Source organism: Podarcis raffonei, chromosome 1, assembly GCF_027172205.1.
Source record: "Podarcis raffonei isolate rPodRaf1 chromosome 1, rPodRaf1.pri, whole genome shotgun sequence".
Classification (NCBI taxonomy): Eukaryota; Metazoa; Chordata; class Lepidosauria; order Squamata; family Lacertidae; genus Podarcis; species Podarcis raffonei.
This window is the reverse complement of record NC_070602.1, coordinates 42,160,563-42,185,131: the sequence shown is the minus strand read 5'-3', so window position 1 is coordinate 42,185,131 and position 24,569 is coordinate 42,160,563. Positions and strand designations below refer to the sequence as shown.

Genomic DNA, 24,569 nt, shown 5'->3' with positions numbered 1-24,569 from the left:
CCACACCCACCCCTAAGTTTCCAGGCGTAGCTGTGTGTGTGTTTGTGTTGTGCAGATAATACCACTCCCTTAGCTTTTTAGGGAGGAAATGTTACCAAAACAACAGCTTTGAAAAGGAACTCTGAAATCCTTCAAGCCCTTTTGAAATACTTTATGAATCAACTGTAAAATTGAGAGGAGGGAAGCAGAAGCATTTATGAGGAAGTTCATAACAGGAAGCCCTTGCTTGTGGGTTTCTGCAAGGAACAGCCTGCTAATCGACTCCGCCTGCCCACCCCACATTCTCTGGGCTGTTGGCTCCCCGGAGTTCACCTGTTTCTTCTGGAAAGCTGATAATTTGCCATGCAGATCAGCGTCTCTGCTTTCAGTTTGTGGAGCCGTCCTGGTGTTATCTCTGGCCTATAAAGCATCTCTGGCTCCTGAAGCAACGGAGAGCATTATGTGAGGAGATCCAGAGAGACAGGAAGGAGGCAGCTGAGAACAAGAGTCCTACGAGTCAGGATCTGAATGCCAAGATGTCAGTGCTTACCCCTATTTTGACCCCCCCTGAGGTGAAGGAGTACATGTCCAGAGGTGAACGCTTTATCAAGTGGGATGATGTGAGTACCATGGTTTTTAATTCACCCTGGTTTGGGGCTCTTGAGAAGCAGGAAGGGTTCTAGACATAACTACCCAACTGTGTGAATGAGTAAATCTCTCCTTCTGTGGTTGAGGGCAATAAATGAATGTTTGCATGTGGTAAGATTTAGGGGGGAGCAATGAGTGATGAGTAAAAAAGAGGAAAACAATGCAAAGTAATTTTAAAGTTGTGGTGGGCCCACTCCTGCATTTTTATTGTGCATGTGAGATATTATTATTATTATATTCCAGCCATCCTATGGAAGGCACTGCTATGAAGTGTGGAGGAATAGTATCTATCATCTATCTATCTATCTATCTATCTATCTATCTATCTCATCTATCTATCTATCATCTATCTATCATCTATCTATCTATCATCTATCTATCATCATCTATCATCTATCATCTATCATCTTCTTCATTTAATATCTATCATCTTCATTCTTCAAGCTTAACCTGTTGAATACCCAAAGTAAAACATATATCAAATAAATAACTATAAATATAACAGCATCAAACAAAGAGCAACAGGCCATGTTCATACGAAAGAGCTGATCACCAGCCAGTCGAAACAAATGTAGGTTTTGACAGTTCTGTAAATAACAAGTGATAAACATGAATCTGCCCTGGGAAGAATCACATTAAAGAGGCCGCGGTTCTGCAGATTCATCCAATTATCTGTGAGATCTTTCAAAAGTAAGTCAACCACAGTCTTCGTATACGCTGCGTTATCTGGCACAAATGACAAATTCACCGATTAATATCGGTCTTTGAGTGAATAGGAAACAACTGCATGTTTCAAATGAAGAATATTGGCAAATACAGAGGCCAGTGTGGTTCTTCCGCAGGTCCATGTACTCTAAGGCTCTGCAGCATCTCATACCCTTTCTGCAGAAAGTGACATGATGTGGGGATGTCATTGTGCCACTTTATGTGCAGTAAGCCTAGCATGCTTTGGTGATGTCCCCAAACTATGAAAGGTCTTTAACAGAGGGTTAGATAAATTCATGGAGAAGGCCACCAACGGGTTTCCACTATCGAAGGCAGTACAGTGGTACCTCGGGTTACATATGCTTCAGGTTACAGACTCTGCTAACCCAGAAATAGTGCTTCAGGTTAAGAACTTTGCTTCAGGATGAGAACAGAAATCGTGCTCTGGCGGCGTGGCAGCAGCAGGAGGCCCCATTAGCTAAAGTGCTGCTTCAGGTTCAGAACAGTTTCAGGTTAAGAACGGACCTCCGGAACAAATTAAGTACTTAACCTGAGGTACCACTGAATACCAGTTGCTGGAATCGCTGGTGGGGAGAGTTATCGTGTGCTCACATCCAGCTTACATGCTTCCAACAGGCATCTGGTCAGCCACTGTAAGAACAGGATGCTGAACTAGACGGACCACTGGCTTCTTCCAGCAGGCTCATCTTTAACCTGTGTTTCCTTTAGAGCAGGGTTGGTGAACCTCCGGTCCAGGGGCCAAATATGGCCCTGTAGCCATCTGTTTTTGGCCCTTAGGTCTCTCACCAGCTAGCCCCACAAACTTCACTGGACCTATTGCGCACTCCAAGTGTTTTTGGCCTGGCTGGAATGTGTTCTTAAACTCTAAACAATGCCTCTTGCTTATCTGGATAGAAAATACAGAGAGGTGCGTGAGAACGTATAGAAATGTACAGAGGCAAAGTTTACATCCGTCGCTCCACTCCCTTTTGCCTCTGGTCCCACCCACTATTATCACGTGGCCCTCTGGAGGAAGCAAAGTAGGAAATGTGGCCCTTGGGATGAAAATGCTTCCCTGCCCCTGCTTTTAGGGCTTCAGCTGTATTGGATATTGTTCCGCATTGGTGGCAATATTCATTCCCTGTGTTGGAATTCAGGTCAAACCAGAAAAATGTTTCCCCATTGTGCTTTGATGCCCAAATGCACTCCTTCTTGTTTTGTTTTGGTGTTTGTTTGTTTTTAAAAAAAAAACTGGTGTAGATTACAGTGGTACCTCGGGTTATAGACGCTTCAGGTTACAGACTCCGCTAACCCAAAAATAGTACCTCGGGTTAAGAACTTTGCTTCAGGATGAGAACAGAAATCGCGCAGTGGCAGTGCAGTGGCAGTGGGAGACCCCATTAGCTAAAGTGGTACCTCAGGTTAAGAACAGTTTCAGGTTAAGAACGGACCTCCAGAATGAATTAAATTCTTAACCCGAGGTACCACTGTATATGGGTTCACGTATGTTAATTAAGGAGATACCTTTGGATGAAGCTAACTAATTATAGGGAGTTTTTAAAAAAGCTATTGAGGACCTTTATATTCTCATTGGGGATGCAGGTGGCACTGTGGTTTAAACCACTGTGCTGCTTGGACTTGCCAATCGGAAGGTTGGCGGTTCAAGGCCCCGTGATGGGGTGAGCTCCCATTGTTCGGTCCCAGCTCCTGCCAACCCAGCAGTTTGAAAGCACACAGTGCAAGTAGATAAATAGGTACTGCTCTGGTGGGAAGGTAAACGTCGTTTCTGTGCGCTGCTCTGGTTCTCCAGAAGCGGCTTAGTCATGCTGGCCACATGACCTGGAAAAACCGTCTGCAGAAGCGGACAAACGCCGGCTCCCTTGGCCTGTAAAGTGAGATGAGTGCCGCAACCCCAGAGTCGTTTGCGACTGGACTTAACTGTCAGGGGCCCCTTTTATCTTTTATATTATCATTGCTCTTGAATTCTCAAGCAGAAGTTTCTTATTGACAGTGTAATATCCCAAGCCACTAGTGGTTTCAATGTGGGTGGCAAAATCCAGAGGCAGGAGTGTAGCACACAATGCTTGCACTGTTTGATAGCTTTTCCTTCAGCAGCCTTTCCCCTTCTCCAGCTCCGATGCTCAAGTGCTGAATCAGTCATGGAAGAATCTATCACCTGGCTGCCCCCTCAGGTAACAGCTGTGTTGGTTGTTACTGTCAACTGACTCAGCAGGCACAAGTTTTCTGTAAGTGGAGATACTGTATGTCACTTGGAGATAGACCATGTAACTATGGCTATAATGGTGAAACAGAAAGCTCTTAAGGGCAGGCTTCATCATGGTCTTCATTCTGTGTGGTGCGGTGCAGCTCAGTACATCTGAGTGTCATAGATATTTTAAGAACTAAAACCAGCTCAGAGTCTTGTATGATGCAGAACAAGGCTGATCACACAAAACAAGGCAGGCACAGCTGTCACCTCTATCATATTAATTTCCACTCTTTCCCCATTTCCAAATCAAGGTGTTTGCTGTCAAAGACATCCAAATGCTGACTGAGTAGTTAGTTTAAACAAATACAATAAAACTGCAAAAACAAAGCAGTAAAACCACAGAAAACAGAAGCTGCAGCAAATCTACCCCACTAAAAGTCCCACAAATTGGATTAAGACTTCAGGATTTCTTCTTTTAGACAACTATGACATTTTGACTTCCACTTTCTCCTCCAGATGCTCTGAGATGAATAAAAGGGAATTGTAGCCAAGGTAGCAGCTCATTCACATCAGATCTGGAGAAGAAAGTGGAAGTCATTATTACATAGTGAAATTAGCAACTAATAAACACCTAAAAAAAATAGCCACTTCAATTTTGGTATCCAGAACAAACTTTTTTTGAAGTTCTGTCCCATGCTTTAAAACCCTCTCCCCCAATCTCTCTCTCTCTCTCTCTCTCTCTCTCTCTTCTCTCTCTCTCTCTCTCTCTCTCTCTCTATCTATCTATCTCTCTCTCTATCTCTCTCTCTCCTCTCTGAAAATCCCGCTAATGAAGAAAGTGGGGTGGCAGAATGGGCAGGAATAAGGGCAGCACAAGAATTCCACTCAGCTGTAGAAAAGTTTGTACTGATTTAATGTGGGATACATTCCTCTATTTACCATACAGCAATTCCTAAATATATGTGGATAGAAGTCAACTTAAATGATAGCATAGGGGAAAACCTTAAATCAATCATAATCTTAATCATAACCATAATAATAGCAGCTAACATGGAGTCATCCAGATGATGATGGACTCCAACTCCAATCATCCCTTGCCATTGACAACGCTGTCTGGGGCTGATGGGAGTTGGAGTCCAACAGGCAGGCCCAGACAGAGGGGGAGCCATATGGGCCACTTGGCCTGGGCCTCCGATTCCAAAGGGGGCCTCTGTCAGCGTATTCACAATCGCAGGGGATGCACTGGGGTGAACGCAGAGGCGCGGGGGGGGGGGCATTATCTACCTGGGCCAGGCCTCTGCCTGGCTCTGCAAGGCCCTGCCAACAGGTAAAATGTTGGCATCCCCTACCCTAAATATATGTCATCCAGCCCACCTCACGCAGCTGAAGTGACATTTCCTCTCCCTCACAGATATATTAGAACACATAAATGACAGTTTCTGAGCTATTTACTGTACGGCCTTCGTTGTTTTCTTTTATTGTATAACTTGCTTTGATGCACTCGAGTGCAAAAAGGTGACTAATAAATACAAATAACAAACAAACAAACCAGTTTTTCTGGTTTTGTCAGGATACAGCAACTGCCTCTCCTGTGATTCTGCGGGTAGACCCAAAGGGCTTTTATCTCTATTGGACTTTGCAGAGTAAGGTAAGTCCTGATCCTCAGTCTTTAATTGGAGATGTTGATGTCAAAAGATACCAGAGTCATAGAATCATAGAATTATAGAGTGTCATCTAGTCCAACCCCCTTCAATGCAGGAATCTCAACTAAAGCATTCATGACACATGACCATCTAACCTCAGCTTAGAAATCTCTAAGGAGGAAGAGTCCACTATCTTCCGAGGGAGACTGTTCCACTGTCAAACGTCTCTTACTGTCAGAAAGTTCTTCCTTAAGTTTACTTGGAATCTCCTTTCTTGTAACTTGAATCCATTGATTTGGGTCCTCTGGAGCCGGAGAAAACAAGCTTGTTCCTTTAGCCCTTTAGATATTTTAAGATGGCCCCCATATCTCCTGCCAGTCTCCTCTTATCCAGGCTAAATATACCCAGCTCCCTCAACCATTCCTCATAAGACTTAGTTTCCAGACCCTTGATCATCTTGCTTGCCCTCCTCTGCATACGTTCCAACTAGTCAGCATCCTTCTTAAATTGTGGTGCCCAGAATTGGACATAGTACTCCAGGTGTGGTCTGACCAAGGCAGAATAGAGCGGTACTATTACTTCCCTTGACCTGGACACTATACTTCTGTTGATGCAGCCTAGAATACCATTAGCTCCCCCCCCCCCGCATCACACTGTTAACTCATGTTAAGCTTATGGTCTACCTAGATCCTTTTCACATGTACTACTGGCAAACCAGGTGTCCCCCATCTTACATTTGTGGTTATTCCTGCCTAAGTGTACAACCTTTCATTTGTCGCTATTGAAATTCATTTTGTTAGTTTTGGCCTGGTTCTCCAATCTGTAAAGGTAATCTTGGATCCCTACTCTGTCTTCTGCAGTATTAGCTACCCTCTTAGTTTGATGTCATCTGAAAATTTGATGAGCATCCCGTGAAATCCTGTATCCATGTAGTTTATAAAGCTGTTGAACAACAACAGGCCCAGGGCTGAACCCCGCTTGTCACTCCCCCCCCCCAGGATGATGAGGAACCATTAGTTCTCTTTGGAGTCTTTGAAGGGCAAAGCACATAGGTCCCATCTATGAAGCACCCATCTCCTAAATCAGACCATTCCCTCAAGCTATCTAACCCAGTCCCAGACATCTTCTCTGATTTAGGGGGCAAACTATGTCTTAAATGCAAATGTGTGAAGCACGCAGCCCTCGTGCCTCACCTTTTTCTGAAGGAGAGCAGCTTTGAGAGGAACCCATTGTGAGTGATGAAGCAAGAAGTGGGGAGAGGGTGAAGGTGCACTTACTTTTTTCTCTGCTGGCTGTATCTTGATAGTAAAGCATCTGCTTTGCATGGACAAGGTCTCAAGTTCAATCCCCGGCATCTCAAGATAGGACAGGGAGAGACCCCTGTCTGGAACCCTAGAGAGTCACTGCGAGTCAGTGTAGGTGACCCTGGGGTAGATGGACCAACAATCTGACTCTTTGTGAGGCAGCTGCTTCCTACACAGCTGTGGTTTTTAACTCCAGGCCATTCATGTGGGGTTCTAAGCAAATGTTTGCACATATGGTTGTGGGGGGGACGACAGCTTGGTGGCAGAAGAAAAATGGGAATGATCCCCTTTATTCTAACTCCAGATGGGCTCTTCTTGGAGGCTTCAGAAAAAGCAGCCATAGCATTACACCTATCTTTGTATCATGCAAAGTTTTGAACTTATGACGGAGGTCCCTGACCAAGTTCTGCTCTTTGACATCCTTTTATCTGGAGATACCAGGTGCCAAACTTCTGCATATAAAGAGGGTGTTCTGCTGCTGAGCTCTGGCCCCTCCCAAGCTAGAAGGGCATTACTTATATTTGCTGACTGACCAGCATGTGCATCTGGGGAATTCTGGAGAAAAGCAGTGAGTCAATGGAGAGTGGAAACTAGAAAGCTAACTATTTTATGTATGGAGATGCTTCATGGGAAGTGATGATGGTGATTTTATCCTTAATTGTGTGAGAACATTCATTTCTCATGCAGTAGTGTTCTAAAATATTAGACATAGGTCATTTTTTAAAAGCCTATATTAAATGCATGAAGATTTTAAATATGTTTATTTGTAATGGTGTGTTATTTCACCACGTTGGTATTAGATGGCCTGGACTCTCTTGAGTGGAAGGGCAGAATAGAAATGTAATAATAAAGGAACATTGAATACCCCATGCCTGTTGACCACTTCTTTCTACTGCAGGCAACCTCCAAACTCACTTTTTCTCTCAACCTTATACATCACCTATGATGTGCCTCTAAGCCTCATAGGAAGCTGACTTATGCCAAGTCAGCTAGAAGCTTTGTCTACCCTGACTGGCAGAAAACTTTCCTATCAGCTGTTACCTGATCTTTTCTAACTGGAGGTGCCAAGGATGGAACTTGGGACTTTCTGAGTACAAACCATGTGCTCTTTCATTGAGCCACACTTCCTCACTTGGAAGGGACGTCACAGACATTAATTCTGCACCTTTCTGATGCTCTTAATCTTTTGCTCCTGATTTGCATGGAATTGAACATGCAGGGGGTAGAAAACACAAAGTACTTGTGCATCCTGTTCTCCAGTATCTCTGTCACGGCTGGAGGTGCTACGTGTTCTTTAGGCATCCTCTTAGTCTCAGTTTCTCTTTGACACATCCAATTTAGCTCTTCCAAAGAGCCACTTCCCACTGTCGCCTGGCCAAAGCACGTACTTGTTGTTCATTGCTTGTGTAAAAGTTGGGACTTATAGAAGCACTAGGTTGCCTTACATGGAAAGATGCCTTGAAGATTTGAGACTGGGGTAGATTTGTCCTGCAGATTTGGCAAAACAGAGAAAAGAAGGAACATAAGAACATAACAAGGGCCTGCTGGGTTAGGCCAATGTCTCATGGCATCTAGTGTGTTGTTCTCACAGTTGCCAACCAAATGCCTATGGGGAGCTTGAAAACTTGCCATGGATTTCTGGATTTTTGGTATGTGGATACCAAATGGATCATAGAATTGTTGAGTTGGAAAGGATCTTGAGTGTCTAGTCCAATCCCCTGCAATGCAGAAATCTCAACTAGATCACACATGACCGGTGACCATTCAACCTCTGCTTCAAAACATCCACCTTCTAAGAGAGACCATTCTACTGTCAAATAGCTCTTACTGTCAGAAAGTTCTTCTGAATGTTTAGGCAGAATCTCCTTTCTTGTAACTTGAAGCCACTGGTCCTGTAGCTTGAGGACCTACCCTCTAGAGCAGGAGAAAACAAGCTTGCGCCATCTTCCATGTGACACCCCTTTAGATATTTGAAGATGGCTTTCATATCTCCTCTCAGTCTCATCCATTCCAAACTCCCTCAACCGCTCCTCATAAGGCTTGGTTTCCAGACCCTTGATCATCTTGGTCACCCTTCTGTGCACCGATCCCAGCTTGTCAATATCCTTAAATTGTGGCACCCAGAACTGGACACAGTACTCCAGTCTGACTGAGGTAGAATAGTGTGGTACTACTTCTCTTTGGACACAATACTAGCCAAAACCATGGCTTAGATCCTGTGAGCACAGAAGCAGCATGAAGAGGAACAATCAGCTGTAATTCTAGCTCCATACACCAGCGCACTCCACATTTATTCCCAAACCAGTTAGGCTTAACTGTGGCTCCAAGTGATATGCATGAACCAGCCAGGTGTAAGGATGTCTGGTAAGTGGAGCAATAATCCACATGAAAAGGAAGGCCATTTGTCTCCTCCTCCATGAAAACTGAAAACGCAGTGAGATAGAGCAGGCCAGCAGGGACTGAGAGCCTCTGATCATTTAGTTCTGCTTTCTAGTTAAGTATGATACTGTGGTTTGGGGCTGCTTCCTTCTCTTAATCACAGGAGTAACTGAAGCTTGAGAATAAGACAATAGCAGTAACTATGCACAGTAACTATGTCAGGAGGTTGACAATTTGTCAGGTTTCACTTCCTCTTGGAAGACTAGAAGTGGTAGAAGTCCAACAGCAGGGATCATTCAGTTTGTAACGTAAGGGCTAACTCTGCTATCAATAAGTCTGCTAACCAGATAGGGTGGTGGAGGTTTCGTTTGGCAACAAGGCAGAGTGGCATGATGTTTGCTGAGTCACCTCATGCCCTGATTGGCTATGTAGCCCTGAGGGAGCTATGTAAAAGACCTTAACTAAGAAAGGCAAAGCTTCTCTGTTTCTTTCTCCTCAAACTACCGGTATACACTGCTTTCATTCAATTTTGCTCTGCAATGTGTTACCAGGACATTTCTCTCTGAAATCTGTCTGCATTACAGTGGTACCTCGGGTTAAGTACTTAATTCGTTCCGGAGGTCCATACTTAACCTGAAACTGTTCTTAACCTGAAGCACCACTTTAGCTAATGGGGCCTCCTGCTGCCGCTGCACTGCCGGAGCACGATTTCTGTTCTCAACCTGAAGCAAAGTTCTTAACCTGAAGCACTATTTCTGGGTTAGCGGAGTATGTAACCTGAAGCGTATGTAATCTGAGGTACCACTGTATTTAAGTGACTTCGCTGACAATAAGAAGCTCCCAGGTGGATCAAACGACACACACATCTAGTCCAGCACCCTCGTTTCCACAGTGGCCAACCAGATGTTTCTAGGGAGCCCACAAGCAAGGCATGAATGCAACAGCTGTTGCTCCCAAGCAAGTGATATTCAGAGATATAATTGCACTTGGACCTGGAAACTCCATTCACTTATCATGGCCAATAATCACTGATAGTTGTGCCTTCAAACGTTTGTCTAGAATAACATGTCACACTAAATTGAGACATTTACCTTGTAATCATGTCAAGTCACACCCTTAAAATGCTTAACAAACTACAGTCATATGCTTAACAAACTACAGCACCCAGAATACTTTGGGGGGAGCCATGAGTGGTATCATAGCGCTTTGAATGTGTGATGTGAATCTGCCCAGTGTTCTCCACCACACCCGAGGGGAGCTGGCTAGCTTAGGGGTGCAGGCAGACCACGTTACACACAAAGCTCTGACCTCCTGACACCTGGTTGCTGCTTACTCACGGCTCTGCCAGGTACTAGTTTGCTGCAGTATAGGGACCCTTTGAGTTAGGGATGAGTTTTCTAAAGAGTGAAGTGGGGCCTCTTTCACTCTGCTGCTTGTAGTTCCTGGCAGATAGCTCACTAATTTGTCAACGGAAGAGATGGGCTTGTCTGAGGGTAGTGATAACTCAGGTGTCTCATTTGCCTGGAAAATTCACTAGTCTTATGATTAGAATACTAAGCAAAATAAACAAATATGGGAGTAGGATGGTGGTTTGTTTAATTCCACACTGGGAGAGGCCAGTGGCAGGCTGGTTTCCCACTTGCGAAAAGAGCTTGTAAACAAAGGTGAGCTCAAATGCTGTTGGGCAAGCTAACAAACAGTCCAGTTCCAAAGCCAGTTTTTGTACAAGGGGGTGACTTTTTGTACAAATGTATAGCAGTGTACAAAAAGTTCCATCAGAAGGGTTTATCCACGTAGTTCTCTTGGGGATAAGAATTCTATTCCTATCCATTTTAAGGTGTTGCCAGAAAGGGTACACAAAAATGTAACATTTACACGTGTTTGCCATCAGATTCCATGGGATCTTGCATCGTGTGAGATGCCAGTTTTTGAGTTACTGGGAAGTGGGGTGATTAACTTTCTCCTCCCCATTATTTTCTCTCTCCAAATTACACACCTCCTGCTGCTTCCTCCTTCTAAGTTTTTCTTCCAGAATGAATGAAGTGAGCAATCTGGAGTGTGGAAATGGCCAGCAGGGAGAGGGTTACACCCACCCACCCCTTCTCTGCTCACAAATTGAAGCGGCTTTTAAGTTAAATAATAATAATCAGAGCTGAGGCATGTAATATGCCATTTGGCCTGAATCAGCAAATGAGAATTGAGATGTTCTTGGAAATTTGCTTGTCAGCATTTGAAAATACAAACAAGGGAGATTTAGGCTTCTTGAGCTCCCTGCTGTTATACCCCATTATGAAAGTAAAAACCAAACAAAAAAGATCTGCATTGATGCAGATCAGTGGTGTGTTACACTAAAGCTTCCATCATTTGACTGCTGTTGCTAAGCAGTAACCAGGGAAGGGGGTCGTGCCCATGCTGATGGGTGCTAATGCCACTGAGAGCCAGCAGACTTTGAAGGTTAGAAAGTGCAAGTACAAGAAGGAGAAGGAGGTGTGCAAAACTACCGTATTGTGTGGGTTGCCCTGATCACTGTATATGCAGCGTAGCGTGAACCAATGATGTCATCAGAATGCGTCCTTGGCGGGCTAAAGACCTCTGCAGAGGCAAATTCTCCCAGCAAGCTCCTTTCAGATAAACTAACCCAGTGGCTCATAACACTGCATGGAAAATGCAATGGAGGGTGGAAAATGCAGTGGTCAGATTACTGACTCGGGTTCCGTTTAGATCTCTCATGTTTTAAAGCACCTGTATGGGTTGGCAATTTGTTTCTAGGCCCAATTCAAAGGGCAAACATTAGTATGTGATACTCAAAAGAAGACAGCTAGTGAAAGATCCAGTTGCCATTTGAGTATAATACACAAACGTTTCAGAACATCCCCAATATTTCCACAGAATACTCACGTGAGAGTCTCTGTAGTAGTTAAAGCTAAGAAGAATTCTAATTTTCTGAGAAGATACCTTGCATTTTATATAACACAGATTCCAAACATCAAAGTGATACTGAGCTAGCTGTTATGATTTGGACATTACCAGTTACTGCTTAGTAGTGGTAACATTCTCTGGGCCTGCCCCTAATGGAATCTGTTGAAAAATGGGTAATGTTTAATGCATGCTGTTTTGTACATTAGAAGATGTGATTAGGCTGCTGAGTAATGGGTTTGTGAATGCAGGTGCTTTCCTTTCCTTTATAGTTGCTCGAGACTTGAATGTTATTTTTTGATATTTTGCAGGAAATGGAATTTTTGGAAATTACAAGCATTCGAGATACTAGAATAGGGAAATTTGCAAAGATTCCCAAGGTGAGTTTGTGGCATTGTGTATAGGATTAGTAATTGTTATCCATGCAATACTCATTGGGAGATGCCATTGTAACTTGTTAATTGACTTCTTCCTCTCATATTGACTGAGCTGTTCTTTTCATTTGTGGTAGCAAATTGTGTGTTTTGTAACACTGGACTGTATGAAATGTATCCTTTTTTGCACTGCTAAATTTGGGAGTGGACAGTGGGTGCAAAATCTGAAAATATTCAGGAAAAACTGCTAAACAGTGCTTATGTAAGAGGTTACAAAATAGGTAAAATAAAATGGGGAAAGAGTTTAAGTCTGGTGAATAAATGGACATGCGTAGGCCCACATTTAAAAGAGAGAGAAAACATTCCCATGAAAGCTAAAGTTGGTGCAAGCAATATACAGTGTGCATGGGGTGTTTTTGTCAAAATCAGCAAAGTCCCACATTATAATAATAATAATTTTATTATTTAACATTAACAAGACAACATCTCATAGTCCTTGTTTTTAGGACAGAATTATACATGGTGAAAAACACAGGATTGCTGCAAAAATATTAGCCCCATGAGAAGTTTGTTTCCAAAAAGAGGGGGGTTTGCCCTGCCAGACTTAAAACTGTATTATGAATCAGCGGCTTTTTGCTGGCTGAAAAATTGGCTGCTTCTTGAAAATACAGATATTTTGGATTTGGAAGGGTTCAATAACAGATTTGGCTGGCATGCATATATGTGGTATGACAAGGTTAAAATCCATCAAGGTTTCAAAAACCATATTGTTAGAAAAGCCCTATACAATGTATGGATTAGGTACAAAGATTTGTTGGAAAACAAAACCCCCAGGTGGTTGTCACCGATGGAAGCTAAGGAAGTGAAAAAATTAAATATGGAATCCAAATGGCCGAAATATTGGGAAATTATAGAGTATGAGGAGGGAAAAGTTAAATTACAGAGTTATGAGAAATTGAAGTCTAAAGTAAGAGACTGGCTTCATTATTACCAGATAAATGAAGTTTTTAAACAGGACAGGAAAATTGGCTTTCAGGTGGAGAGGTCGAAATTAGAAACAGAGCTTTTGGAACCCAGTACTAAGAATTTGTCAAGAATGTACAACTTGCTGTTGAAATGGAACACACAGGACGAGATGGTTAAATCAGCTATGATTAAATGGGCACAAGACATTGGACATGACATTATGTTTGCTGACTGGGAACAGTTATGGACCACCAGTATAAAGTTTACGGCATGTAATGCCTTAAGAGAGAATATTATGAAAATGATTTATAGGTGGTACATGACCCCAGTCAAGCTTGCAAAAATTTATCATTTGCCCAATAATAAATGCTGGAAATGTAATGAAACTGAAGGTACTTTCTATCACCTTTGGTGGACGTGCCCAAAGATTAAGGCTTTCTGGGAAAGGATTTATAATGAAATGAAAAAGGTGCTTAAATGCACTTTTGTGAAGAAACCAGAAGCCTTCCTCCTGGGCATGGTAGGCCAATTGGTGTCAAAGAAAGACAGGACGTTTTTTATGTACGCGACAACAGCAGCAAGAGTACTTTTAGCAAAGTACTGGAAGACACAAGAACTACCCACACTGGAAGAATGGCAGACGAAGGTGATTGACTACATGGGACTGGCTGAGATGACCGGCAGAATCCGAGACCAAGGGAAAGAGACGGTGGAAGAAGACTGGAAGAAATTTAAAGTTTACCTTAAGAACTGTTGTAAAATTAATGAGTGCTAAAATGTTTTGAGTAATGCAAAATAGAATTGCAGCGATAAACAATTGGACATGGGAAAAAGGATTTAAAGGAAGTGCTATAAGTAAATAAAATTAGGGGTTGCTGGAAAAATTTAAAACAAGGATGCAGAAAAAGGAGGTATGGGGAAGTCGTTGAAAGAAGGTTTAAGGAAAAGAAGGTTAAGAAATTATACATGTTTATATGTTTGTTTGTTTTTGTATTGTTTTGTATTGTTATTTAATATGTATTGGAAAATTAATAAAAATTTATTTTAAAAAAAAAAGAGAAGTTTGTTTCCTTCCTTTCCATAATGTGTGGTGAAACTTACCTGTGATCTGGCATCAAGAACCAAACGTGTGAAACATGCACATTTCCTGACAAGTATGGTACTGTAAGTTTCAGTATAACTTATGGAGGAGACAATCTCTCTTTTTAAAAAATATTATTTTTATTGATTTTCCAAATTATTAAAAATCAAACCAAATTACTTAATTTAATACAATTTCTTAAAACCAGGTTTCCCACTCTTGTTGCAATCATATCTCCAATATATTCCCCCATAGCTGCTCAGTTCTTATTTAGTCTTCAGTTGACATCCTTCACTTGCCATTAAACCATTCTTCCAGCTGTCCTCTTTTTCACCTTACAATCAGAATCTCATTTTCCTCTTGTAAATATATAATCCATTTCACTTGTAGCCCTTCATGTACATTTTTGTTCCAGACTTGGAGTGTTAAAAGAGTTCAGTTCTTTCTCTCGTTGTTCAATTCTTTGCAGTGTTTATCTGAGTGGTACATGGTCACATTCCATTCAGTTCCACTGTTATCCGGCTGACATGTGAGCCACAGCCATAAATATCTCACAGAGTGAACTTTCCAGACATCTGCCATTAAATTCCCCTCTGGAGTTCTTTCTCGGCACACAATACACAGCACACACTTTCCTAAGAATCAACCTCTCTTCAGCAGCTATCCAGTTGCGGGTCATTTTTCTTTTACCCTGCTGGATTTCTCCAACAACACCGTGGTCTGGCAGTGGTGATGAATAAAATCCATTCTGCCTCAGTCAAGGGGGGGCATAGCAAAACTTTATTAAATTCCTTGTAAAGCATAATTGAAAAGCCCCCCTCCCCGGGAGCATACAAAGGGGGGGGCAGGGAGCAGTCTACCCCAGGTGCCACCCTGGGGGGGTGTCAATATGGTCCGCTGCCCCCCCCAGCTGTAGAGTGGCCAGGTGTACGGGTCCATACACGCGGCAGCCCGTACAGATGGCACTCGATCAGCAGTCCATACAGGCTGCCGCACGTGCGCTACCCCTCAGCACCACGCCCCAGGTGATGGAGAGGCTTCCTCCACCACTGCCCCTCCCCGTTTTTGAAGTGCCAAACAAAGTAGCAACTACACATGTCTCTTCATCGTAAGGGAGGACAAGAAATAGAAAGACCATTAGAAAACCATAAGAAAGCCCAAAGCTCCTTGTCCTCCCTCTTTCCTTTGAGGCTGTTGTAAGGATTCTCAAGCTTCAGAAAACAATCAAATACCTTCAGAAAACCAGTCCCGGTTATTTCGGCAGCTGATTGATTGCAGCCTCTTAGCATATGATGCTTAGAGAGCACCTCTTGATGAATGCCAATTATCCAAATTGAAGAGGAACCTTCCACAAATGGCAGCGGCACACTCCCAGTTTGGTCCTGTTCTGCCTTTCAAGTTGGCAGACACGGGATTGCGCCACACTGCGGGATGCAGTGACCTCCCCACTGAAGAGCATCAAGAGGATTTATGCCTCATTTCCTCTCTTCCCCCTGCCTGAATTTCCCTGCAGACCCTGGAGGGCTGCGGAGAACAACCGCCATTGATCGTGGGCATGGCCAGAAACAATGGAGAAGACAATCTCAACACAAAGCTGCCATTATTTTCTGACAGCTCTGAGTTTATTGTAGCATCTGACCCTGTTATAGTATTTCTGCAAGAAGTTCAATAATCTATGCTGTGGTGGGAACATGTTAAACTTTTCTGTAAACTAGGCATGGGGAACTAGTGACTCCAGATGCTCCTAAATCACATCTGTGTCAGCCAGCACTGGGAAGATAAGAGTAATCCAACAACATCTGAAAGGCCACAGGTTCCCCATCCCTTCTATAAACAGTAAATGAATAAAGTACTACACTATTCAATGAGCAAAGGGAATTATAATTTTTAAAAAATGCTATATCGGTTAATGTTTTCTGATCTTCAAGCTGAATCATTCCACTTTGAATTTCAAGCAAAAGGTTGACCCAGTTCTTGTTGTTTCAGGCAGGCAACTTGTCCTCCCCTCTGCATTCCTACTTGGAATTTTCATGTTTGTTTATCCTTTGCAGAGCCAGAAGCTCCGAGACGTTTTCAACCTGGATTTCCCAGACAACAATTTCTTTCTCAAGACATTGACTGTGGTTTCTGGTCCTGATTTGGTGGATCTCACTTTTCACAATTTTGTTTCCTATAAAGAAAATGTTGGAAAGGTATACAAAAACTATAAAAGGGGTTGGGTTGGGGCATCATGAAGAGTTCTGAAATTGACTCCAAAAGGAGTGATGGGAAGATGGGCAAAGAAGTTATTTTTCAAAGAGTGAGCACATGTTATTCACAAAAAGAGCAGTTTATGCTGCTCTGCTCCTCAATTATCCTAGAAGTTTGCGCAAGCAAAAAGATAAATGGAGCTTCCATGCTGAGTCACTGAGAAAGCCAGTAAAATATTTGAAGTGCTGGGTTTGGCTATGAAAGATTAATGTTTTAATCCCTGCCTGGCCATGAAGTTTGCTGGATGCTTTGCAAGACACACCTGTTTTCAACTTGAGAAAACAGGAATTGAGAAAATGATGTCTGCTTATTTACCTTCAGCTCTTTGGAGGAAAGACAGAATATAAGTTAATTAATAAATAAACTTTTGTGGGTTTTTTACCTTGATGCTCTTTATTTATTATAGACAGGTACCTGTAAGATGTACTCTTTAAACAGGGAAAAGAATAATTTGTTCAACTAAAATCCTGATTTAAAGCTTATATACCAGAAACTAAATATCATTTATTTCAATGGCTGTCTAGCTGGAGGGCATCACTTTAGAAAGGATAACAAGGGCAGAGAATGAACAAGTTCCATGTGGAACTTGGCCATAACACGCTTGCTCAGCGGCACTGGAAGTGAGGGTGTTGCACAGTTCATTTTCCAGTCTTTCCATGTGTACACACATCTTGTTTTTTCAGGCTTGGGCAGATGATATCATGGTCATTTCTAGGAACCCCTTTGTATATAATGCTTCCCGCTATTCCTTCCTGGAGAGAATGTAAGTAGTTATCAAATAACTTCATACTACCAAGTGTTTTCTGCTATTCCTTCAAATAGCATGCTAAAGTGTTGAGTGCCACTGTAATAGTGCCACTGTATTCTGCTCTGGTCAGTCCTCACCTGGAGTACTGTGTCCAGTTCTGGGCACCACAGTTCAAGAAGGACACTGACAAACTGGAACGTGTCCAGAGGAGGGCAACCAAAATGGTCAAAGGCCTGGAAACGATGCCTTATGAGGAACGGCTAAGGGAGCTGGGCATGTTTAGCCTGGAGAAGAGGAGGCTAAGGGGTGATATGATAGCCATGTTCCAATATATAAAAGGATGTCACATAGAGGAGGGAGAAAGGTTGTTTTCTGCTGCTCCAGAGAAGCGGACACGGAGCAATGGATCCAAACTACAAGAAAGAAGATTCCACCTAAACATTAGGAAGAACTTCCTGACAGTAAGAGCTGTTCGACAGTGGAATTTGCTGCCAAGGAGTGTGGTGGAGTCTCCTTCTTTGGAGGTCTTTAAGCAGAGGCTTGACAACCATATGTCAGGAGTGCTCTGATGGTGTTTCCTGCTTGGCAGGGGGTTGGACTCGATGGCCCTTGTGGTCTCTTCCAACTCTATGATTCTATGATTCTATGAAAGCGCGGGATAAACCTTGGGGTGCTTATGGAAACTCTCAAGTTTGCAAAGTACAAAACAACAGTTTAAAAGTAAGGTGTCAGTGCCTCCCCCCCCAAAAGCCAGCCCAGTGAGGACAGAGCTATGGAATACTGGATGTCAGCTGGAAAAAGGAAAACTGGGAGAGAGTTGAATGTCCTGTTTCAGTCCCTTATGTCATATAGTGTCCCAAAGTAGGACGTGGTTAGCTAGGACCTGATCAGGTGATGATACACTGCAAGCGTGTATCATTCCAACTGTTATACTTCTTTTGTATTTTGATGACATGAAACTAGTCATGTGGTGAGATGAGAGGAATGTACTATAAACAATTCAATCCAGAAAGCTTAAGTATGATATCAACAGAAGATTCTTTTTAGCATCATGATGCTAATTCTCTGGCAAGTTCCACTGACTTGTATTAATCATCTCAATATGAAATGTTGTTGCCTTTGAGTTTAGCTTGGGATGTCAGTAAACAAGATGCCCAAATCTCAGTTTCAATTCACTTCACGATTCCCTGTGATTGCAAATGCGACGAGTCTGTGGAATTGAATAACTTTTCCAATCAATGTGGAATCGAATTTCAGCTTTAAATCTAACAATAATTCACCTCAGGCTTTTCTTACGGTTATCTTACTTTTCCCTATTGTTATGGCTACCATACTTCCCTTGTTCCATTTTTTTCCTCTTAGCCAAGGATTGTCTATTTTGAATGTTTCCACAGACTGGTGAAGCTGAAACTGCAACTGAATAGTGAGGGGAAAATTCCTGTTAGGAAGTGAGTACGGCATGTGCATTGTGCTTCTTTTGACTACTGATGGTGTGTGACAAACTTGAATGACTGCACTATCGAGGGATCTTCTTGGACAAATGGCTGCCCAGGGGTTCTTTTGGGAGGGGATGCTTAGAGAGGTCCAGTCTGCTATACAGTTCAGAGGGCTGAGGTAAAATTTACCAGGTTTCAAATCCCAGGACAAATCAAGCTGTTCTACAGCACTCGCTATATGTTGTGAAACCAGGTTTGCCTCAACTTAATTGTTTATTTATCTGTTTATTACATTTTTACTCTGCCTTTCCTCCAATGACCTTAAGGGGGCATAACAGTTTCCCCTACCCCAAGTATATTCTCACAGCGAGCCTGTGAGGTCACATCCATACCATACTTTTAAAGCACATTTAAAGCTCATTTAAAGCCCCAAAGAATCCCAGGAACTGTAGTTTACACCTAGCAGAGCTACAGCACCCTTTAAAAAAACTATAGTTCCCAGGATTCTTTGGGGGAAGCTGTTCGTTTTAAATGCATGGTGTGGTGCACATTAGACTGAGAGAATGTGACTAGCTTAAGGTCACCCACTGAATTTCATAGCTGAATGAAAATTTGAAACAGTCCAACCTTGAACAACTTCATCCCCCTGCCTTCCAATCCTAGGAAGACTCACTCTCTCTGGCTTCCTCACTTGTGGAAAATTTATAATAATAACAATTTTAAAATATTAAATCATCATCATCCAACAACAACAACAAGGATAGCAGAAGACAGGTTGCCATTTCATTTATCTGCAGAGGAACATAACTTGGCACCATTCAACATCAGATTGGCAAGAAAAAGCAAACACAGAAAAGAAGAGTAGGCTCCTGAATTTATGGAGTCTTCAAAAACACTTTCATTGCCAGATGCCAGATTGCCAGAAACAAAGAACTGCTGAGGGGTGTGACACTTTGTCTCTTAGTGAGGCAAGTCATCTACTCTATTCTGCCAGAAAATTAAAAAAAGGATAACATGAACTGCTTGTCTTTTCTCAGTCACAGTTACTCCTAAAAGAAAAGGGGAAGGAAGTATCAGATAACTATTGCTTATAGTTCTGGTTGTATAGTTGGAGCCTATGCTGAACTAGTTCATGGAGACAACTAATAGCCTACATGTTGGGCAATTTGCCATTTTCTCTATACAGACTGCCTTTCCCACTGGAAGTTTTGCCAAATAGCTCTTCCCCAATAACTTTCGCTCTCACTCACCCTTTTCTATCTCTTTCAGTATTTTTCAAGCATTTCCTGCAGACAGAAAAAGGGTAGAAGCAGCATTAAGTGCTTGCCATCTTCCGAAAGGCAAGGTAAGAAGTATATTCTCCATAGCCTAGGGCTCATAGTCAACAAACATGTCTGCCCAACAAATTTATATTAATTTTATACCAGTTTATGTCTTCTTTCAAAGACTTTTGGGAATTGTAGGTTGGAAAGTTCTGTTACAGGTGCCTAACTTCCGAGGTTCCTTGAGGAAACTGAATGGCAGTTAAACCAGTTTAATTCTATGAAGTATAGATGCCCATTGCTAACACAACAGTAAAACAGCTGTAAAAAAAAAGTCAGTTTTCCAGAGAACCTCCTGCATTACTGTACAGTATGCAGTGTACCACAGTACAACACTGCCTATTTAGAGTTGAAATGCACATAGTTTTAAATGTATCTTTGTATTTAACTAGCTGTGTGTGTGGAGGGTGTGTGTGTCTGATGATTATTTAGATCACAGGAACTGTGAAGAGAGAATGTACTATTGACCAACTCAATAGATCCCTCTTGGTTTGTCTCAGCCTTGGAATCTCTTAGCTCAGCCTCAGAAAGTATTTGTGTTCAGTGAGAGGTCTCAGTCCTAGAGTACACACACACACACACACACACACACACACACACAAATGAAAACAAGAATATGTATGAATGCGTGCGTGTGGAGCTGAGTACAGTGCATTTATTCTTCACTACTGAGTGATGTGCACCTGGCACACTTTTATTATTATTTATTAAATTTGTTAGTTGCTTTATCTTGCCAAGACAAACCGAAACGACTCACAAACAACCAAATGAACAACAACAAAACCCCACATAGATACACTGAAACCAAGTGATGGTGGAGGTAGACATACATTTGAAGTATGCATATCTGGGCCTGGGCAGGGAAGGGCATCTGGGACAGAGGGCCCAACTTCCAGGGTAGGCTTTGGGCCCCTTCATTTTGGAAATGAAGTCCACAAAAGGGTTGATAATAGTCATCAAGTATTGCTGTTCTGCTTCCAGAATGACGGCATCAATCCAGAGGACTTCCCTGAAGCTGTGTACAAAACGTTCCTGATGAATCTATGTCCTCGCCCAGAGATCGACGAGATATTTACCTCACAGTAAGCCTCCATTATGTAGCAGCCAGCATGTGTGGGAGAGAAGGGATACTGCACAGGCAAAGGGAGGCTGTGAGAACCAGCTGGAATTTTGCAGATTGCTAGATTGACAGCACTGTTACTTTTTAAATGAAAAAGTGGTGAAGGGTAGCAAGATTAGTCCTATTCCTCCCACCATTTTGTTAACATTGGTCACTATCCAGTACAGAATTAAGTGTGCTTACGGTCAGACTAAATGTGAGCATGCTGTTGCCATCTCTAACTATAATGCCTAATTATCCCCATAACTTCTACTTACACCAACATTGCAGTGCATATTTTTCCAGCACCCACTTCATGCTACTGGATGACCGTTTTAGCATGATAAATCCCCAGTCCCCCCACATCTTGTAGTACTGCTGATACCAAATGTAAAGTATCAGACAGGGCATGGGTAAGAAGGAACTAGTCATGCCAAAACCACAAATGAGTGTAGGAAAAGTTGTCTTGCTGCTAAGAGGGATTTTCCAGAACATCTAAAGACACCACTCTCTCTTTGTCCTTTTTCCATTATCTCTGCTTAGCCATTCGAAAGCCAAGCCATACATGACCAAAGACCACTTGACAAAATTCATTAACAAGAAACAGCGAGATTCTCACCTCAATGACATGCTTTTCCCCCCTGCCAAGCCACAACAGGTACAGGGTCTCATAGACAAGTATGAGCCCAGTGGGATGAATATTCAAAGAGGTGAGTTTATTTTTTCCATCAGCAGAAGTATGTATCGTAATATTGTTGTTGTTATTATTATTTCTATATCACTGCAATTCAAGGGGGGGAAACCCTAAATGGATTACAACTATTCTTAAAACATCAAATGTAACATTACAAAAGATCAAATGAAAACCTTGCAAATGAAAACCAGATAGAGATGGTCATAGAGGTCCATTTTTAAGGCAGCCAGGGATGGCCTGCCCTCAAGGCTCAGTGAGGCAGTTGCTTCAGGGCAGCAGTCTCAGGACAGCTGGGAGGGACAGAAGATCTGGGTCCCTGAGGAGCTCCTTCCCTGCCTCTGGTGCCACCTCCGCCTCACCTTATCCCACTCACTACTGGCCTCCATTTTGACCTCCTTTTTATTGGTGATGGTGACAGGAGGTGGTAGCAGAGGATGAGGAGTCGTGGGTGGTGCAAAGCCTTCGGGGGAAGAGGAGGAATCTGTTTATTACATGGAAATCTTTCAGTAGCCTGGGCCTAGGGCAGCTTAAAATCATTGGGTGTATCTGACTAAATAATACTCAGAGTGGCCCCACTGAAATCAATCACTGCTTAGATGGGCAGGAATATGCAAGCTCAGTTCCTCAAGGCCTTTGTATTTTGTTACCAGCAATAGTAACATTTTAAAAATTATCTTGCAGGGCAGCTGTCTCCAGAAGGAATGGTTTGGTTCCTATGTGGTCCTGAAAACAGTATAGTATCACAGGACAAACTCTTGCTGCACCAAGATATGAGCCAGCCACTCTCTCACTACTTCATCAACTCGTCCCACAACACCTACCTAACAGGTATGCAACCATGAGGGAAATGTCAATTTCTACTAGCTGTTGTATTGCAAGAGGGTAGCTACTGACCCTTGACTTAGCTTTGTAGCTTACTTTCATTATGAAAACTGTTCATCAGGCCATGACTTATTTATCCCTAGCAGGGAATGCCTGGCAATGCCTGGGAATTTGTAGAAACCAAAAAATATTAAAAATTTTAAACACTTTAAAATTTGTGAATGGACCTGTCACACCAGAAATCAGGCAAAGTCATGTTTTGGTCTGCCATCTTGAATAAAAATGGCACTCAGCATCCAAACATTGAGGAAGATGGCTGCGCCTACCTTAGGATCCCTCATGTCAAGTTTGTTAATGAAGTGGCAGAACCTGTGCCAAAAACCAGGTAAAGTCATGTCAAAATCACATTTTGGTCTGCCATCTTGATTCAAAATGGCACCCGGCATCCAGATGTAGATGAAGACCATTGCCCCCACCTCGGCAACCCTTGTGCCAAGATTGGTGCTGATATTTTGAAAGGTGTCCAAACAAATAGAGAACAGATGGACAAGCTATTATCCAAAATTTATAGTAGAATTGTCCATAACTATCTTTATATGTATAACACTGGCTTGATTGTGCTGTAGATATTGTTTCATGTTCCTTTTATGTATATGCTCTACTTATTGTTATTTTTGTTTTGCTACAGTGTAATGTCTGTACACTAATGCACAAAGCATGGGAAATAAACAAGATGAGCTTGAGCTCTTGGTACAGCAAACTAAATATGACATAATAGGAATCACTGAAACCTGGTGGGATAAGTCCCACGATTGGAATGTAATAATGGAGGGATACAATCTATTTCAGAGAAACAGACCAGACAAGAAAGGAGGAGGAGTGGCGTTATATGTCAGGGATGTGTATACCTGTGAAGAGATCCAAGATTTAGAACCTCAAAGCCAAAGTGAGAGCATTTGGGTCAAAATTAAGGGAGAGAAGAATAACAGTGACCTCATTGTGGGAGTTTACTATAGATCCCCAAGCCAAACGGAGGACATAGATGATGCCTTCCTGGAACAGATGGCCAAGCATGCAAAAGGAAGGGAGATAGTAGTAATGGGGGACTTCAATTACCCGGATATTTGTTGGATGTCAAACTCAGCCAAGAGCATAAGGTCAAACAGATTCCTCACTGGCCTTGCAGACAACTTCATTGTCCAGAAAGTGGGAGAAGCAACAAGAGGAACAGCCATTTTAGATCTGGTCCTAACCAATGTTGATGACCTGGTTAGTGGGGTAGAAGTGGAAGGATCATTAGGCGCGAGTGATCATGCTCTTCTGAAGTTTACTATACAGCGGAAAGGAGCAGCCAAGCATACTAAGACTCAATTTCTCGACTTTAAGAAAGCTGACTTCATAAAACTTAGGGAAGTGCTGGGTGAGATCCCATGGACAGTAATACTAAAAGGAAAGGGAGTTCATGATGGCTGGGAGTTTGTTAAGAGGGAGATAGTAAAAGCACAACTTCAGGCAATATCATTGAGATGGAAACATGGAAGGTGCCTAAAGAAGCCAGGGTGGCTATCTAAAGAACTTTTAACTGAGTTAAGATTAAAAAAGGATGTGTACAAAAAATGGAAAAGGGGGGAAACCACCAAAGAGGAATTCAAACAAATAGCCAGCACGTGTAGACACAAAGTCAGAAAAGCTAAAGCACAGAATGAACTCAGGCTTGCTAGAGAGGTTAAAAGCAACAAAAAAGGCTTTTATGGGTATGTTCGTAGCAAAAGGAAGAACAAAGAAGCAGTGGGGTCACTCAGAGGAGAAGATGGTGAAATGCAAACAGGGGACACAGAAAGGGCTGAACTCCTCAATGCCTTCTTTGCCTCAGTCTTCTCCGATAAAGAAAACAATGCCCGACCTGAAGAATTTGGAGCAAATGATTCAGCAGAGGAAACACAGCCCAGAATAACTAAGGAGATAGTACAAGAATACTTGGCTAGTCTAGATAT

General features: G+C 42.5%; 1 protein-coding gene across 1 annotated transcript in view; it reads left to right on the top strand.

Annotated features, from left to right (window-relative positions):
- Positions 1 to 238: 238 nt before the first annotated feature.
- The window catches only part of PLCB2 (phospholipase C beta 2), a 55,293-nt gene continuing 30,962 nt past the window's right edge, over positions 239 to 24,569 (top strand). Inside the window, exons 1-10 of the mRNA XM_053382377.1 lie at positions 239 to 599; positions 5,112 to 5,189; positions 12,095 to 12,163; positions 16,256 to 16,396; positions 17,138 to 17,217; positions 18,597 to 18,650; positions 19,908 to 19,983; positions 20,942 to 21,042; positions 21,603 to 21,769; positions 22,435 to 22,581. Of these exons, the coding sequence (XP_053238352.1) occupies positions 516 to 599; positions 5,112 to 5,189; positions 12,095 to 12,163; positions 16,256 to 16,396; positions 17,138 to 17,217; positions 18,597 to 18,650; positions 19,908 to 19,983; positions 20,942 to 21,042; positions 21,603 to 21,769; positions 22,435 to 22,581 (997 nt within the window). The 5' untranslated portion in view covers positions 239 to 515. The remainder of the gene's footprint in view (positions 600 to 5,111; positions 5,190 to 12,094; positions 12,164 to 16,255; positions 16,397 to 17,137; positions 17,218 to 18,596; positions 18,651 to 19,907; positions 19,984 to 20,941; positions 21,043 to 21,602; positions 21,770 to 22,434; positions 22,582 to 24,569) is intronic.